General features: G+C 41.6%; 1 protein-coding gene across 2 annotated transcripts; it reads right to left on the reverse strand.

Moving 5' to 3' along the window:
* Positions 1–239: 239 nt before the first annotated feature.
* LOC5522075 (dihydrolipoyl dehydrogenase, mitochondrial) lies at positions 240–18,781 on the reverse strand. 2 transcript variants are annotated; one of them, XM_001641672.3, is made up of 20 exons: positions 18,623–18,781; positions 18,411–18,483; positions 12,624–12,703; positions 8,903–8,971; positions 8,762–8,831; positions 7,321–7,421; positions 6,951–6,995; positions 6,622–6,720; positions 6,288–6,389; positions 5,517–5,605; positions 4,439–4,503; positions 4,328–4,361; positions 3,797–3,833; positions 3,116–3,181; positions 2,788–2,858; positions 2,466–2,527; positions 2,200–2,282; positions 1,454–1,498; positions 693–920; positions 240–532 (listed from the first exon to the last, which is right to left on the reverse strand). In XM_001641672.3, exons 1-20 carry the CDS (start codon positions 18,671–18,673, stop codon positions 467–469), a joined length of 1,536 nt encoding a protein of 511 aa, XP_001641722.2. In that variant the 5' UTR covers positions 18,674–18,781; the 3' UTR covers positions 240–466. The 2 variants fall into 2 exon arrangements, with proteins under 2 accessions (XP_001641722.2, XP_032223203.2); XM_032367312.2 differs by lacking the exons at positions 18,411–18,483; positions 18,623–18,781 and adding an exon at positions 12,790–12,854.
* Positions 18,782–19,106: the final 325 nt, after the last annotated feature.

The raw sequence follows: 19,106 nt of genomic DNA on the forward strand, positions 1-19,106 counted from the left end.
GTGGACCTAAGTCTTACAATTTGATCTGTGATTGGTTGTTTCAATGTTTTGATGCCTCGAATGTCAAAACAAAAAAGTGTTTCCAGAAAAGAAAATATTCTGAGCTGGTAGCACTGCCTTTGGCAATCGCCATTTGCATTGACAACGTATTTTGAAATAGGTGTATATTTTATGATTAAATAAAAAGGCGGCTACTCTTAATCGAAACCTTGCTAATCGCAAAACAAAACACATAAAACTAGTCGATAAATTGTTTATTTTTTATCATGTAAAAACAAGAAAGATCACCATACCTAATTTACACATCAACCTCTCTGCAAACAAATATCTCTTAGAAACAGCATCAAATAAAGTCTACAAGCTGTTCCATTTCTTTTAAGGTGACAAGATGTTACACAGTAATTAAAATATACTTCATCCGTCTATCTTCCTATTTGAATATTCCCCCCACTGTTTAGCTGTGTGCTCAGAAGTTGATGGCTTTCCCGGCATACGCTGCGAGGTTGGCCTCTCTGAAGGCCTCGGAGACGGTCTGCAAAGAAAGGTGGCAATATTACGATTGAGCAAACAAGTCCCTCGTGTTCTAATCGGGTTCCTTGTGCAGATGTGACGTCACAATGAACGCACTACCCGTGATACCCTCAACCCCTGTGGGTGAATTCGTCCCATTTCTACCCCCTAATTCTACTTACGGGATGGGCGTGGCACACTCTAGCGATGTCCTCGCATGACGCTCCATACTCCATAGCCAGCGCCGCCTCGTTGATGAGTTCTCCTGCTCCAGGGCAGATCATGTGGACGCCGAGAAGCCTATCGGTCTCTTTATCCCCCAGCACCTTCACCACGCCGTCGATCTCGGCATTCGTGCGCGCACGGCTGTTGGCGGACATTGGGAACTTGCCAACCTTAAACTCTACACCCTGAAAGAGACAAAAGGCTCAGCGGCAATAAAGGGGCCTCAGAGAAGTCAAAATGTTTCTGTCTGATGCCACAGTGTCGTCATAGCAGAATGCCAGGTGTTAAAAACATAAATTTTTATAGCCTGATTTGTTAAAGCTATTTTATTACAATTAGGTCAATAAAGTATGAGCATTTGCTTTTGAAAAAATACTTGCGAGATTTCTACATATAATTTGTCTTCTAATATGGTATACTGACATACATGGTCTTTAAGTACAGGGTAAATCTATTACCCAGACACCCCATGGATCACGCTTAGTGGCCGAAAAATTGAGGTTTAATAAGACTGAAAATACAGCAAACCTTACAGCATAAGCCGCAGCTAAATTCCTAATCTTACATTGGTGGCTTGTATGCATGTTTTATGGACAATTATTTATATCAGAGTGTGGTGCTCGGATCCAATGATGACATTTTCTCAAAAATATTCCAATTGTCCACATTGTAAGAATCAATCACACTGTAAACATCAAGCAAATTATTTTATAAATACCTCTTCCTTTAGCATCTCTTCAGTCTTGCCAACCCAGGCGACTTCCTACACAATAAATATACAAAAAGTAAAGAAACACTGAAAATAATTTTTATAGTGATGGCAGATTTGTGGATAAGAAACCATATGATAGTGTTGATGAAGATGATGAAGACAAAGAATGTTGTGTCATGTTCATGGTGTTTATGGTTATGATGATGACAATGATGATGGTAATAGCGATGCATATGGTGTTGATAATGATGGTGGTCATATTGACGACAATGAAGATGATAAAAATGACACTAGTGAGGATATTAACTTTGATAAATTATGATAGTGATAGCCATTAGTGATGGTGTTGATAATAATAGGGACAATATTGCTGATCATGATGAGGTAATAATGATTATTTAAGCAGCAACGATTTCAGACATTGCAGACATCTTTATTGGATTAAGGAAAGATCAAGAAAGAGCTTTTATATACATTTTTAAGATCTTGTGTTTAGGGCATCAAGGACATAAGGCACTAAGGCCAAGGGACAGAGAACAGATTTATTTCTCCCCTCCCTCCCTCTGAGTCATTTTGTCATTTTTCTATGTTAGAATTCAAGGCAATGATAGCAATTCTTACCATAGCTGTAGTAGGCAGGACACATTGAGAAAAATTCAGGTGGCACAGCCACGCCCCTATTCATTTCCTTATAATTGTAAAAAATATTGGGGGGGGGGAGGGGGGCACGGCCCCACCCTCTGCTTACTTACTGGATGTGTGTAAACTACATTAGGGACACAGTTGTAGTCAATATGCACAGCGCCTCCATTCATGCCCTCCACACAGATGATGCCTATAAGTAGATTGATGAAGATTGAGATTGATAGGTGACTCACTGATGGTCATGTTTGAGGATCCAGTGACTTTGCGGTAGTGACCTCTGGAAGTGCCTGCAAAGTACGCTGGATCCTCGAGCATGGCTGATGGTCAGTATTTACGGGTTTTCAATTAAAAAAATAGCAATGTTAAAGCTCACCTTCGTCTTCAGCTTTGTGAGCTAACATAGGCCCATGGATGCAGTCCCCAATGGCATAAATGCTATCCAAAGAAAAAACAAGCAGTGAATCAGAGATACAGGGACACAGTGATTATCAAGGGTTGCCTGTGTGGTGCAACTAACATAGTGTCGCTCTACATTGCATGTGCCTCTTACTGAAGAGTTTTGGATTTAATTTGACCTTTTGTGTAAGGACTCTTCTGGGCTTGTTTTTTTTTTTATTCCTCAAAAAATCAGTGCACTAATCCGTGCTCACCCAACACACAATACAAACAAACCTAATCCTGAATCTGTTGCTTACTTTGGGACATTTGTCTGGAATTTCTCATTAACCACAACTCGTCCTCTAGAGTCCAGAGGAATTCCAACTTTCTGTGGATTAATAACAATTTTATTTAATTTATGAGATATCCATACCCCTATCATCCTAAAATTTTATAAAATCAATTTGATCAAATTCAAACTTAAAGCCCCATTGTCACCAATTTACTTCCGGTCAATTAAATAACAATCTCTGGTGATTTTTCATGTTTTAAAGGAAAACGTGAAAAATATTTCGAAATAGTAAAAGTGTGTGTATTATATGCGTCATGTGCCAACTCTTAGCTACATCCATTGTAAGTCTGTACCTCTAGCCCCAGGCGAGTCGTGTAGGGTCTCCGCCCTATGCACACCAGCAGAACATCTGCCTCCAACTACGGACCACAAAAGCAAAGTAAGTTGAGGTGCAGCTGTGCCAGGGGCATATCAGGTGTTGTCAAGCCAACACAGAAAAACTACTTTGCTTCTCCAAGGATCTTTCTTTCTTTATATGCGATGATAACTCTTTCAATGATTACTTCTTGACGATGACTTAGTATAACTTTTCAATTCGACTTCCGTGTTGTTTTTCAATTTGAATGACTATGATAATTACACTTCTGCTTTTATACTCTTCTGTTTACTAAATAAAGCTAATTACCTAATACTCTTAATTTAGCCTTTAACAGTATTTTTGGAATATATCTTCTCTTACGAACTTTCCCAAATGTACATGATTTTACAATGCTAATGCGAGCAAGTTCTAGTAACTACTAAATGGCTTATCAGTTGTATTTATCCTGCTACATTCTAGAACTCCCTCGAAAATAGTCTATGTAGTAAATAAACAATATTGCGTGACAGCGAATTCTTACGACTACAGTCATTTACTGTTTGCACTGCCACCCTTTTTTGAAATAGAATGGCAGTATTGTAAATTTATGGCACACTTCGAAGCTATGCTTTTTTTTCTACTATTCATTTTTAACCATTAAGTCACATTATTTTACCTCTTCTTTCTTAGACCCGTCTTTAGCAGACTCAACACTGAAACAAAGAAAAGATGATGCAAATTGATTTGTGGAAGCATGGGTTGCCTAGTGCATTAGCGTGTCGGCCTCTCACCGCTGTGGCTCAGGTTCAAATCCTGGCTCAAACTGGGGATTTTTTCGGGTTCCTGCCAGGATTCAAATATGTGTCACAAGTGAGTTGAAGTTATTCTCCCGTGTTTCCAGTCTTCTTGGAATAAGGACACTAAACCGGATGCCCCGTCGCTTCAAGCTGCACTACACTTGAACCAAAGGGACGTAAAAAGAACCACTGGGGACGCAAAAAACCCTCTGGCAGTGACCACCCCCAGTGACAGTGGTTACAATGCTTACGAGGGCCTTATGTTAGAAAACTGTTAAATACAGTTACGCAATATGCTACCCTCGATAAACAAGGATTATTGTATTGTATTGTTGATCAATAAATAACACATATTAAGATTGGGAAGAGGGGAAGCAAAGTAACAAGGGATGACCAGCTGTTTACTATACCTGACAACAACACCATCAGAAGTTCTCTCAGCACCTAAAACAAACACAAACAGCGTTTGAATTTGTCATAAACAAAACAAACAAAAGATTTGTTCTTGCATTTTCCAGTACCTGTGACCTTGGTATTTAACTTGAACTTCATGCCCTGTTTTTGGAGAATTCTTTGAAAGTTTTTTCTGTAACAAAAAAAACAACAACAGAGATATATGACACTTCCTAATTGGAAATACAGTGGAACCTGGATTTTACGAGGTGCCTCGGGGAGAAATGTATTGTAAAATGTATTGTAAAATCGAGGTATCGTTAGAAAGAGGTCCTCGTTTTTAAGATTTAAAGGAAAATCCATTAAAAATATTGTTGTAGCAAGGTCGGGTTAATTATCAACTTTGAAAAAATAATAATATTGTAACTGTACGTAATACTGTAAACTATAATCAGCATTTAACAAGATCTGTCATGTAAAAAAAATCAGTTATCTGTACTGTATGTGTGTGGTGTTTTGAGTTTTTTATCTCTTTGTTGATAGAAAGAATCAGTAATATGGTTGTATCAAGGTCAAAATTATACTTGGGAGAACAGATTTGCATATTGTTGTATCCAATATTGTTAGATCGAGGTACTTTCTCATACATTTCACTGTATTTTCACCATGAGAAAGAAACATCATCTCAAAATCAAGGTTATCGTAAAATCCAGGTTCCACTCTATAAGGAAAACACCTAGATTGACTGTCATCCAATTTATTCTTACGATATTTCCATGTCAATCATCCAATTCATTCTTACGATATTTCCATGTCAATTATCCAATTTATTCTTAAGATATTTCCATGTCAATCATCCAATTCATTCTTACGACATTTCCATGTCAATCATCCAATACGATATTTCCATGTAAATTATCCAATTCATTCTTACGATATTTCCATGTCAATGATCCAATTCATTCTTACGATATTTCCATGTCAATCATCCAATTCATTCTTACGATATTTCCATGTCAATCACATTCTTACGATATTTCCATGTCAATCATCCAATTTATTCTTACGATACTTCCATGTCAATCATCCAATTCATTATTACAATATTTCCATGTCAAGCATCCAATTAATTCTTACTATATTCCATGTCAGTCATCCAATTCATTCTTACAATATTTCCATGTCAATCATCCAATTCGTTCTTACGATATTTCCATGTCAATCCCTATGCCGCCAATGTGTCCGAGGAATTCTACAGCAGTCACGTTGGCACCAAGCCTAGACCATACAGAGCCCTGGAGAGAAATCAAGGAAATAGTTCAAGCTAGACAGAAACATAAAGAAAATAACGGGGGTACAGCCATGCCCCAACTGGTATTTAACATTTGTGACAAAAAGTCGCCCTTAAAACTTTTGAAAATATTGGGGGGGGGGGGACATGCCCCCAGTGCCCCACCCTCTGGTACAGCCCTGTGTATACAGGTAATTATGAGTTTCGAGCTATGTATGTACTATTACAATATGGCATTGGAATGTGATACAATTATTTCTTGCTCTATCTGTCTTGAAATTTACTGCATATGTTCTTGTGCACCTAAGCCATCATCTATGAGTTAACAAATTCCTGATCCAAAACTCTCATGCCTAAAATGATTTATATATATATAAATATACTCAATGAAGATGCAACCAGGTTAGCACCTATATTTCGACTTCATTAGGGTGAATAAAGATCAACTGTTACAATACACGAATATATACAATAAACTGTTGACGCGCACAAGCAAATAACTAAAAGGCATGCCCTATACAAGGTATATAAATAATATACTAAGAATATATATAATTTATAATATTATATCAGCAGTTCTTTTTTAAAAAAAACATCTTGGATTCTTGGAAATTGTTGTTTCTCTGCGGTATTTGGAGTGTGTTTTACGAGATTATAGATTCAGCTAAATATGAGAAGCTACTGACCAACTCCACACCAATGACACCAGCACCAATCAACACCAGGTTCTTGGGTACAGTAGATAGAGACAAAGCCCCAGTAGAGGATATTATGTGCTTCTCATCTATCTGTAGTAAACAATAAAAGAGAGTCAAATGCTTAACAGACTCCGCCTTTTGCCCTAAAGTCAATAAATTTTCAAAATGTTATTTCCTAATGGATCTCTATCCTATGCAATTTTTAGGGGTATTCTACACAATCCACAAGTTGACAAGTAAGCAGCATTAATTTTCCATTCTTGTACAGCTGAGAATCAAGCATTTTTAAACTAAAACATATAAAGTCTTTTGTGTTCAGTACCTCTATTCCAGGAAAGGGTGTGACCTCTGAGCCTGTTGCGATGAGGATGTTCTTAGTCTTGATAACTTCTGTGCTTAGGTCATCTTTGTAAACAGTAACCTGTGGCAAATACCAACCTAATATTGAACAATCATTGTTTTTGTATAGCCAAAGACATTGTCTCATGTGGCCATTTGCCACTTCTTGATTTTAAAATCTGGCACTTATTGCCACTGAAAGGCAGCATTCATAATAGACCACTAGTATTGTTTGGCAAAAAGTATTTTCATCATTTGCATATCCCACTTGTGGAATATTCCAGACTTAAAACCAGATAATTCATTCCTTACCTCGTTGGTGTCAGTTATTGTGCCACGCCCATGGACTTGTGTAACCTGAATAAAAACATCAAATAATAACATAAATTACAGAGGTTATTATATGAATAGAAATGTTTCCTAAGTCTTCAGTATCTTTAGCAAAAGCACAGTGTGATGTCTATTTAATTAACAAATGCTGGTTGAAACAGATTCAATTATTATACAAAAAAATACAGAAAGGGGGTTATTTGAGCAAATATAAAAAAAACCGAGCTGTGGTTGTTTTGTTATAACTGCCCTTTTTGCTCTAACGAAGGGCTAATGCATGAATGTCAGTTGAAACTACTCTCTTTTTGGAGAGATGTGTTGACTTATTTCCCTGTTATTTTTAGTTTGTTACCTTGTTTTGCTTGAACAGATGAGCTATTCCATTAGTGAGGGCTTTGACAGCATTTTCCTTTTGACTCATCATCTGGTCCAGATTTAGCGTTACCCCACTCACTGCAACAACCACCACACCATGGTGTTAGCTGTTGACATGGAAGGAGGGTAATGGGGTAGGATTGGGAAGGGCCTGTTATCTTCACACCCAAATCATTGACAGCTTGAACCAAGGGGTTAGCTGTTACATGACAAGGGTGTGATGGGGTAGGGTGAGGAAGGGCCTGTAATCTTCACACCCAAATCACTGAACCATGGGGTTAGTCGTTACATGAGGAGGAGGTGATGGGGTAGGGTGGGGAATGGCCTGTAATCTTCACACCCAAATCACTGACAGCTTGAACCATGGGGTTAGCTTTTACATGAGAAGGAGGAGATAGGGTAGGGTGGGGAATGGCCTGTAATCTTCACACCCAAATCACTGACAGCTTGAACCAAGGGGTTAGCTGTTACATGACGAGGAGGTGATGGGGTAGGGTGAGGAAGGGCCTGTAATCTTCACACCCAAATCACTGAACCATGGGGTTAGTCGTTACATGAGGAGGAGGTGATGGGGTAGGGTGTGGAATGGCCTGTAATCTTCACACCCAAATCACTGACAGCTTGAACCAAGGGGTTAGCTGTTACATGACGAGGAGGTGATAGGGTAGGGTGGGGAATGGCCTGTATTCTTCACACCCAAATCACTGACAGAATAACCAATGGGGTTAGCTGTTACATGAGGAGGAGTTGATGGGGTAGGCTGGGGAATGGCCTGTAATCTTTACACCCAAATCACTGACAGCTTGAACCATGAGGTTAACTGTTACATGACGAGGAGGTGATGGGGTAGGGTGGGGAATGGCCTATAATCTTTACACCCAAATCACTGACAGCTTGAACCATGGGGTTAGCTTTTACATGAGAAGGAGGTGATGGGGTAGGGTGGGGAATGGCCTGTATTCTTCACACCCTAATCACTGACAGAATAACCAATGGGGTTAGCTGTTACATGACCAAGAGGTGATGGGGTAGGGTGGGGAATGGCCTGTAATCTTCACACCCAAATCACTGACAGAATAACCAATGGGGTTAGCTGTTACATGAACAGGAGGTGATGGGGTAGGGTGGGAAATGGCCAGTAATCTTCACACCCCAATCACTAACAGAATAACCAGTGGGTTAGCTGTTACATGAGGAGGAGGTGATGGCATGGCATGGTGGAAGGACACATAAATTTCATATTCCAATCCCTGACCAAAGTGTTACTCCAACTCATCACAAATAGGCCATAGTAAAAAGGAAGCATGGTAGGGTTGGAGTAGCTAGGAGAATAGTATGCACCCTCCATTTAAAAATCCAATTCTAAGGGTTAATTTGAAACAGTTTAAAGGATTGAGTTACAAGTTTGTTTATCATACTTTCAATTCCTCTGTTTTTGAAGTCTGCACCAGAGGCTTGGTGATAAAGGTGAGAGTTGTTCAACAGAGCCTGACAAAAATTAAATAATCAATAAACAGTATAATAATGGTCTACTCATCTATTAAAATCACCAATCTCACCTTTGAGGGTATGCAACCAACATTTAGACAAGTTCCCCCAAGGGACATATTTTTTTCCACTGAAACTGTCTGTGAAGATAAAGAATTGTTTATATATATATATATATATATATATATATATATATATAGTGTTGGTTTGAGAAAAATACAAACTACATAGGTTTCCCTACAGGTCTGTTTCGTGGTTGCCCACTCATCAGGGGATTTAATGAGAATATTCCTACCATCGTATATATACTATTAACATTGAAATTTACATAATAATAGACTGATAGTTTTAGCTAAGGCGGTAAGAGGAACAATAGCGAGTTACATTAAATATGCGGGGCGAAAACTAACAGTGCGGAACGTGTGAAAAATTGATAGCGCGAAAATTTAACGGTGACGGGATTAACAGTTCTAATTGTTTCGTAGCAGGGCTTTGTTTCTGTGGCGGCACGAGGACACGAGTTCATTGCGTTTATTTAGAGTTGATAGTTTGGGTTGGCAGATGATCGTCAGCTTTTCCTTGAGGCAGAGGTTGCAACGCTTAGTGGTACTGTTGTAGGCGGAGTGGGAAGAAAGAATGCGCCATGAAATAAAGTACTCAATCATGCTGTCCTTGAGAGTCCAGACGTGTTTGCTGAGTTCGGTGGAGTTTCTGTGTTTGGCGTGTCGGAATGATGCGGTGTGGTTTCTGTACCTGGTCTTGAAGCTGTTTTCAGTGAGCCCGACGTATGTTTCCGAGGTGTTGTTGTCTTTTCGAGTTACGGTAGCTTGGTAGATAACAGATGTCTGTAGGCAGTTTCCGTCTAGAGGGCAGGTGTCTTTCTGTCGGCAGTTGCATGTCTTGTTGTTGGTAGTGGTAGGGGCGGAGCTGGCGATCTCGGTAGCCGACGATGCGGTGATGATGCGCTTGTTGTGGTTGTCGATGATCTGTTTGGTGTTGTTCATGCAGCTGTAACTGATTTTGATGGTGTATCTGTTGAAGATTTTACGGAGGTGGTTGTCTTTCGGGAAGTGCTTGTCTATCAGGGTGAGGAATCTGTGGCCGATGTTGGTGCTGGTGTTCTTGCTGAAGGGCGGGTTGTACCATAGGATGTTGTTGCGTTTGCGGGTTTTACGGTTGGTTACGGTATTGGGTTCGTAGCGTAGCGTGTAGTTGTATCCGCTATCGTCGAGTGCTTTCTGGTAAGGTGGCGCGGTCTGGTCAAAGGAGGCTTGGTCTGAAGATAGGGCAGATAGGCGTCTGTTGATACCAGCAGGGATGTTCTTGGTGGTTCAGGGCGGGTGGTTGCTCTCACGGTGGACAAACACCAACTCAACTTCATCTGTTTTGACATTGTAGAATTCTACCCATCTATCAGCCAAGACCTACTATCAAGAGCACTCGACTTCGCCTCCAACTATGACGAAATCACCCCTGATGAAAAAGAGATTATAACCCACTCCAAGAGCTCCTTCCTGGTCCACAACCAAACACCCTGGCAGAAGAAAGGCAACACGATATTTGATGTTACGATGGGGAGCTTCGATGGCGCAGAAACCTGTGAACTTGTAGGCAGCTTCCTTCTCTCCCAACTTCAGGACCTCAATATGAACGTAGGACTCTACCGCGACGACGGACTAGCCATCACCAACGCCACACCCAGAGCCACCGAAAACCTAAAAAAGGAACTGTGCCGCATCTTCAACAACAACGGACTCCGAATCACCATTGAGGCAAACAAACAAGTTGTCAATTTCCTAGACGTCACCCTCGACCTAAAACGTAATGCACACCAGCCTTATACAAAGCTGAACTCCTCGCTACAATATGTCCACCGTGAGAGCAACCACCCGCCCTCCATCACCAAGAACATCCCTGCTGGTATCAACAGACGCCTATCTGCCCTATCTTCAGACCAAGCCTCCTTTGACCAGACCGCGCCACCTTACCAGAAAGCACTCGACGATAGCGGATACAACTACACGCTACGCTACGAACCCAATACCGTAACCAACCGTAAAACCCGCAAACGCAACAACATCCTATGGTACAACCCGCCCTTCAGCAAGAACACCAGCACCAACATCGGCCACAGATTCCTCACCCTGATAGACAAGCACTTCCCGAAAGACAACCACCTCCGTAAAATCTTCAACAGAAACACCATCAAAACCAGTTACAGCTGCATGAACAACACCAAACAGATCATCGACAACCACAACAAGCGCATCATCACCGCATCGTCGGCTACCGAGATCGCCAGCTCCGCCCCTACCACTACCAACAACAAGACATGCAACTGCCGACAGAAAGACACCTGCCCTCTAGACGGAAACTGCCTACAGACATCTGTTATCTACCAAGCTACCGTAACTCGAAAAGACAACAACACCTCGGAAACATACGTCGGGCTCACTGAAAACAGCTTCAAGACCAGGTACAGAAACCACACCGCATCATTCCGACACGCCAAACACAGAAACTCCACCGAACTCAGCAAACACGTCTGGACTCTCAAGGACAGCATGATTGAGTACTTTATTTCATGGCGCATTCTTTCTTCCCACTCCGCCTACAACAGTACCACTAAGCGTTGCAACCTCTGCCTCAAGGAAAAGCTGACGATCATCTGCCAACCCAAACTATCAACTCTAAATAAACGCAATGAACTCGTGTCCTCGTGCCGCCACAGAAACAAAGCCCTGCTACGAAACAATTAGAACTGTTAATCCCGTCACCGTTAAATTTTCGCGCTATCAATTTTTCACACGTTCCGCACTGTTAGTTTTCGCCCCGCATATTTAATGTAACTCGCTATTGTTCCTCTTACCGCCTTAGCTAAAACTATCAGTCTATTATTATGTAAATTTCAATGTTAATAGTATATATACGATGGTAGGAATATTCTTATTAAATCCCCTGATGAGTGGGCAACCACGAAACAGACCTGTAGGGAAACCTATGTAGTTTGTATTTTTCTCAAACCAACACTATACACCGCTCTACTTTCGAGTATTGAGCACTTTCTATGAAAGCCTTCAACCATCATTATATATATATATATATATATATATATATATATATATATATATATATATATATATATATATATATATATATATATATTATTCATTAAAATAAAACTGAAATTTTGGCTTCAGGGTTGCCTGAAAGCGGTTTCATGTCTTGGTACTGAATACTACCAAAAGGGCCATGAAACTACCAGATGCATAGCTGTCAACTCTCCCGCATTAGATGGGAGTCTCCAGATTTTGAACCTTTTCTAACACCTAATTTTCTTGAAATTATCCATACATTTACTGTATTTTCCCACATTAACTATCTTGGTACTTCTGATACATTCACTGTATTTTCTCAAGGTATTTCCTAAAGCGAGGTTGACAGCTAAACAGATGGTTTGATGCTTTCCATGAATGTTGTGCTTGATTTTTGCCTCACTAACTGTTTGCTACCTTTGATAATTCAATTTAATTTCAGTTTCTTTCCATGGCATATCAAAATAAAATGTGTCTAAATGCAACAAGTTATCCCTTCTATTACTTCTATCTATTGCTTTATGAACAAAAACAAATGGTCATAGGACAACTTGAGGCAAGTCAACTGTAAGCCCAACTTATATTTTTTGGAAACCCTGTTTGATGTAAATAAGGCCCATGAGAAAGCCTCCTAAGACCTTAGAGATCTCTAGATAACACAGCTTTAACTAGATCATCTAAAGTAAGGAAGACGTACCTTCATTCCAAGTTGGGCTGCCTTGATGGCAGCAACATAACCTCCTGGGCCTGATCCGATTACAACAAGATCCACTTCACCTAGTAGAGAAAAATGTAAAACCTTAGACAAGGATTTAAAAAAAAGATACAGCTTGTTAAAATATTCTGGATATACAGACAGAAACCTTGTAGTTTCACCAATAACTATTACTTTACTAACTCGCTCAAAGGCTACAATCAAGAAGAGTATTTACATAAGCCCACAAGGAGCTTCTATCTAAAAATCACATGATATGCATAGCACTTAATTATCCAATCATGATGCAGAGTCTTTTCTCTGATTTGCATATTATGACATCAGCATTAGCTATCATGTTTCCAACACAGCTACAGTCAACACTGTTTATGCCCTCAACATATACAGTACTACCCTGCAAAAGAATTGCAAATTTCCAGCATGAGCATCACAAATAGCCAAATGTTAAAAAAAAACTTTTCTTCCAAAAAGTATAATGTTTTTCAATCCAGTTTGTCCAGAGTCCCTTTTGTATGTCCAACATGGCAACTGATTCGGTTTGGTATAGTGATTGGCTAATTAATGAAAGGTTGCATGAAAGAAAAAAAAAATATGCCTGCAAAAGTAGACATATTCCCGAAAAGCAGGAATTGTACAGTGAATATTTTCATCTGATGGCTCACAGCTATGACTTGCATGACTTGCTGGCTCGCACCGTGTCATAACTCAATTTCCTGTGCCTAAACTATAAAGCCAACTGTAATATGGACTTACAAAAAAAAAAAAAAAAACAAGAAAAGAAAACTTTACTGTTGGATTGCACAGTATATTAAAACATTAACACAAAAACAACACTAAAGCTGTGTCATATCTCAATTTCCTGTGCCTACACTATAAAGCCAACCGTAATATGGAAGCACAAAAAAAAACAAGAGAAGAAAACTGTACTGTTGGATTGCACAGTATATTTAAACATTAACACAAAAACAACACTAAACCACAGTGTATTTATTGTGCACTGAAGTTTTTTTTTCACGGTCGAAATATAACTACTATTACTTGCATGGCTTGCTGGCTCGCACTGTGTCTGTAATATGGAAGCACAAAAAAAAAAAAACAAGAAAAGAAAACTGTACTGTTGGATTGCACAGTATATGTACATATCAAGCTTATTATATTTGAAACAATGCTTGTGACAAGTTGCGTGACAGAGCACGTGCTCAGAACGTGACCCAGGACCCTCATAGATTGTGCAAGACTCATGGCTCGTTTCACCGTTGAATAAACGTCTACAAAACTTCTTATTATCCTCTTCTTACATGGTAGCAGCGGTTAACTATGGCCTCAGGATATGTCTTACCGCCGCCGGCGCCGCTGGAGATACACAATAGCAATGCTGCTGACAAATGGAAGCGATTTGTGCTCGCTTGGAAAAACTACTCGTTGGCGACTGGGTTGAACGAGAAAGCTGAAGCCGTACAAGTAGCTACGTTGCTAACAGTTATCGGTGAAGAGGCGAGAGAAGTCTACTCGACATTTACCCTGACCGAAGGAGAGACAGACAAGATAGAGCCTGTCATAAAGAAATTCGCCGAGTACTGTCAACCAAGAAAGAACGTGCCGTTCGAAAGATTCCGTTTCAACCAGCGAATGCAAGAGCCTGGAGAGTCCTACGAGCACTATAGAACAGCGCTGAGAAAATTGGCCGAGTCCTGCGAGTTTGATACGATTACGCCAGACGAAATACTTCGAGATCGGTTGTTATTTGGAATACATGACACGAAGGTCAGAGAAAGGTTGTTACGCGAGTCCAAATTAACACTAGCGAAAACAGATGAAATTTGCCGAGCGGCTGAGAGTATGCTTGCTCAGATGAAAATAGTCAAAGATACATCTGAGACAGACGTCAATGCCGTGAGTAAATTCGAGTCGAAGAAACCCAACATCAAAAATTATCGGCGAAAGCAACGAGGTCAAGGCAAACAATGTGACAACTGTGGATACCAACATATGGCAAATCAGGAATCGTGTCCCGCACGAGAAAAGGACTGCCGGAAGTGCGGAGCGAAAAATCACTTTGCCAATAGATGCAAACAGGAAGTCAAGGCTACCGAAGTCGAAGAAACAGACATGTACCCTGAGGAGACATATCAAACGGAGGAAGTATTGGCCGTCTGGTTGGATGATTCGCAGCTGGTCACATTTCAATCAGAGTCTGGAAGTTTCATCCGTTTCCAACCTGATACTGGTGCACAATGCAATGTGTTGCCAGTGCACATATACAAGCAGGCGTGTAACGACCACAAGCTAGTAAAAGTGAAACCCGTGCAAACGTCCTTAGTGGCGTATGGGGGATCAAAGATCAAAGTCGTCGGGCATGTCACCATTAGAGTGTGGAGAAACCATGTATCGTGCCAGCTGGATTGTCGCCTTGTTGACAGCCATGAAATCCGCCCGATTCTGGGGCGTAAGGCATGCCTTGGCATGAACATTATACAGTACAATGACAACAACCAGTTTCACAAACCGCAGACAGATGGAGCGACAGTGTTCACCGTTGACCCCAAACCAGGAGCTGCACTAACAAGAGAAGAAATATTGGCTAAGTTCCCAGCAGTGTTCAGTGACGGGGTTGGCAAACTTGATGGAGAATACACCATCAGACTAGACACAAACGCTCAACCAGTACAACACGCACCACGTAGAGTTGCAGTAGCCCTAAGACCCCAGCTCAAGAAAACCTTGAATGATCTAGTGGACAAAGAGATAATAGCACCGGTGACCACACCCACCTCGTGGATCAGCTCTATGGTAGTAGTTCCCAAGAAAGATGGAAAACTGCGAATATGCCTAGACCCAAAGGATCTCAACAAAGCCATCCAAAGGGAAAACTATCCCCTACCAACCATAGAAGAGGTTGCAACACGATTACACGGTGCCAAGGTGTTCACGTTGTTGGATGTCCGCAACGGTTTCTGGCACGTCCAGCTAGAGGAAGAGTCGACCTATCTAACAACTTTCCATACACCGTTTGGCCGATACCGATGGAAGAGAATGCCTTTCGGGATCTCCTCAGCACCAGAAGTGTTTCAAAGAAAGATGCATGAATTTGCCGAAGGTCTGACTGGAACCGAAGTTGTTGCTGATGATTTCCTGGTAGTGGGCTATGGCGAGAGCTACGAGGAGGCAACGGCGGATCACGACAGGAACCTCCTGGCATTCCTAAACCGTTGTGATCAACGGGACATACACCTGAATCCTGACAAGATGAGACTTAGGAAATCAGAGTTACTCTTCATTGGCCACATAGCAACTGACAAGGGACTTAAAGTCGACCCTGCTAAAGTGCGAGCAATTGTGGACATGCCCTCACCGACCGACAAGCTTGGGGTACAGCGTCTGTTAGGCCTAGCACAATACCTTGCAAAGTTCCTGCCCCAGCTGTCAGACATCACAAAGCCGCTGAGGGATCTCACACAGAGCGACGTGCAGTTCATCTGGGATGATGCGCAACAGTCTGCATTTGAAAAGCTAAAGGATGCCGTTACAGTCACTCCAGTATTGCGGTACTACAACCTAGACGAGGAGATTACACTTCAGTGCGATGCGTCGCAGAGCGGATTGGGTGCCGCATTACTACAGAATGGCCAACCAGTAGCCTACGCATCACGTGCACTCACGCCCGCTGAGACGCGTTATGCACAGATTGAGAAGGAGCTGCTCGCGATTGTCTTTGCGTGTGACCGTTTCCATACGTACGTCTACGGCCGCGAAGTCGTCAACATCGAGACTGATCACAAGCCTTTGGAACCAATCTTCATCAAACCTCTGGCGACTGCTCCGAAACGCCTACAACGAATGCTGCTGAGTCTGCAGAGTTACAGTCTCAATGTGAAGTACAAGAAAGGCAAAGATCTTTACTTGGCTGACACCCTAAGCAGAGCTTACCTACCCGAAGTCAACGCCTGGGAGTTTACCAGGGAGCTGGAGGAGATTGACCATCGATCATGGATGCCAGTGAGAGAAGAGACTTGGCAGCAACTCAAAAATGCAGCAGTAGATGATGCGGTGCAACAAAACCTTCGAGAGGTTATAAAGAGAGGTTGGCCAGAGAACAAAACAGACCTGCCGGAGTGCGTGCATCCTTACTTTGATATTCGAGACGAGCTAACTGTCCAAGAAGAACTCATCTTTAAAGGCCAACAGTTGGTGGTTCCTAGAGCCCTGAGGAAGGAGCTTATGGAAAAGACACACTCATCCCACATCGGTATAGAAGGCTGCATAAGACGAGCAAGAGACACGTTTTTCTGGCCGCGGATGACTGTCGAGTTGAAGGAGTACATCACAAAATGCGAAGTATGTTTGACTCATCGCAGTGGCCAACGAAAGGAGCCAATTCTCCAACATGAGTTTGTCGCTCGACCTTGGGGAAAGGTCTCAGCTGACCTCTGTGAGCTCGACAACCGAACACTGCTAGTGGTCAGTGACTACTTCAGCAACTACATAGAAGTGGCCCGGCTTAACACAGTGACGTCACGAGCAATAATAAAGGAGCTGAAGGCAATATTTGCCAGGTTTGGCATCCCAGACACCCTTATAACCGACAATGGACCGCAGTTCGCATCAGCGGAGTTTAGTGTATTTGCCAAGACCTGGATGTTCGAACACAAGACGTCATCCCCAAGATATGCCCAAGCAAATGGGAAAGCGGAAAATGCTGTACAGACAGTAAAGAGGCTGTTTAAAAAATGCAAGACATCCGGGGGGTCAGAATTCCAAGCACTTCTCGACTGGCGGAATACTCCGACTGCTGGAATCGGAACTAGCCCGGCCCAGCGCCTTTTCGGACGTCGATGCAAAACACTTCTCCCTGTGGCTGGTTCCCTACTACAGCCTAGCTACAACACTGAAGAGGACACCAGGAAGTTGATAGGTACCAAGCAACGCCAGAAGTTTTATTACGATAAGCACAGCAAGCCCCTGGAGCCCATCGCTGTCGGCGAAACTGTGCGCATGAAGCTACCAGGACAAGACACGTGGACGCCTGGTACGTGTTTAGGTCAAGCCGGACCTAGGAGCTACAACGTCGAGACTGAAGGTACCACCTACCGACGAAACCGCCGACAGTTGATCAGCACTGGAGAAACAAACAGCCAAGTACCTGATGTTCTGGAATCACCAGAACCCGATGATGCTCAGCAGCAACCCAGCCAGGTTGCCCTGCCACCAGATTCTTCACAGGCTATAACAAGGCCTCGGCGGGAGGTGAAGCCTCCTGCATGGCTCAAAGACTATGTGCCAAAATAACATTGAAACTGTTAGGACACTGAACATTAGTAATAATCCATCGTATGATTTTAGTTGTAAAATTTCGATTTTTACCCTTTGATTATTATAATGTTGTTTTAACCAACCATTAGCGTTACTGTTAAAAGAGGGAAGATGTGACAAGTTGCGTGACAGAGCACGTGCTCAGAACGTGACCCAGGACCCTCATAGATTGTGCAAGACTCATGGCTCGTTTCACCGTTGAATAAACGTCTACAAAACTTCTTATTATCCTCTTCTTACAATGCTGAGCTATGTTGCACAAAAATGTCTGATGAAACAAAACATTAACACAAAAACAACAATACACCACAGTGTATTTATTGTGCACTGAGATTTTTTTTCACGGTCGAAATATAACTACGTCGCAGACTGAATGCTCTTTTCTAGTTTCTTTTCTTTCAACTATGGATATCCCAAACAGAAATCATTGATGATACGATAATATATCCAGTAGCTAACCTTCTGTCGAGTAATTTCTCGAAGACACCACTCTAACGGAGGGCAGATTTCTCGAACGACATAATCGTAAGCTCTAAAACATGAGATAAATATTTTCAAAGCCAATTTTGAAATCAATGTTAACTTCATTTGGAAAGCACGGGGGTTGCAAGACACAAAACAAATGTGGCCTCGCTGACCAAAATTTGCAAATAAAAACGTGATCTCCCTACCTCTTGGAGTCTGTTATTAACCCTGCAACTACGCCGTACTAAGGAAAGCATTTTTGGCGATCAAAAAGGGGTCCAAAGCCGTCAAATTATCCAGTATTGGCGAGAGTTTCTGGACTCGGAGCCCTGTAAAGTGCGAAAGAGTAACCGCTGAGTGTTTGCCGGCTCTTTAAATGACACAATCAGGCTAAAACCTTATGTAAGATTTACAGCACTGTAGTCTGCTTGCGACCACTAGTTAGCTGGTTAGTGCACGGCATAAAATGTACTTTGCGAGAAAAGTTTATGTTATACCCAACTAAAAATAGTGCTAATAATAATAGCAACACGGTGTCGAGTTACAGTGAAAACGAGGCAACCACTTTTTTTTCATAAGGACGTCTTATTTTTCAGTTAGCTGGGCCGTTCTTATTTTTGGGAAATTTTAAGGCTGAATAAAATATGTTCTTAAATATTCTTAAATTTTAGTGTATATAAAAATGTAAAA

The sequence above is a fragment of the Nematostella vectensis genome, chromosome 10 (assembly GCF_932526225.1).
Source record: "Nematostella vectensis chromosome 10, jaNemVect1.1, whole genome shotgun sequence".
In the NCBI taxonomy this organism is placed as follows: domain Eukaryota; kingdom Metazoa; phylum Cnidaria; class Anthozoa; order Actiniaria; family Edwardsiidae; genus Nematostella; species Nematostella vectensis.

What these genes read in the sequence shown, in the direction of transcription:
- LOC5522075 (XM_001641672.3), bottom strand. Translation starts at nt 18,673, where the DNA reads ATGCTTTCCTTAGTACGGCGTAGTTGCAGGGTTAATAACAGACTCCAA. An exon ending in CAATAACTGACACCAACGAG is followed by an intron (nt 6,721 to 6,950) that starts GTAAGGAATGAA and finishes TATTTGCCACAG; the next exon opens with GTTACTGTTTACAAAGATGA. An exon ending in TTCCAGACAAATGTCCCAAA is followed by an intron (nt 2,528 to 2,787) that starts GTAAGCAACAGA and finishes TTCTTTGGATAG; the next exon opens with CATTTATGCCATTGGGGACT.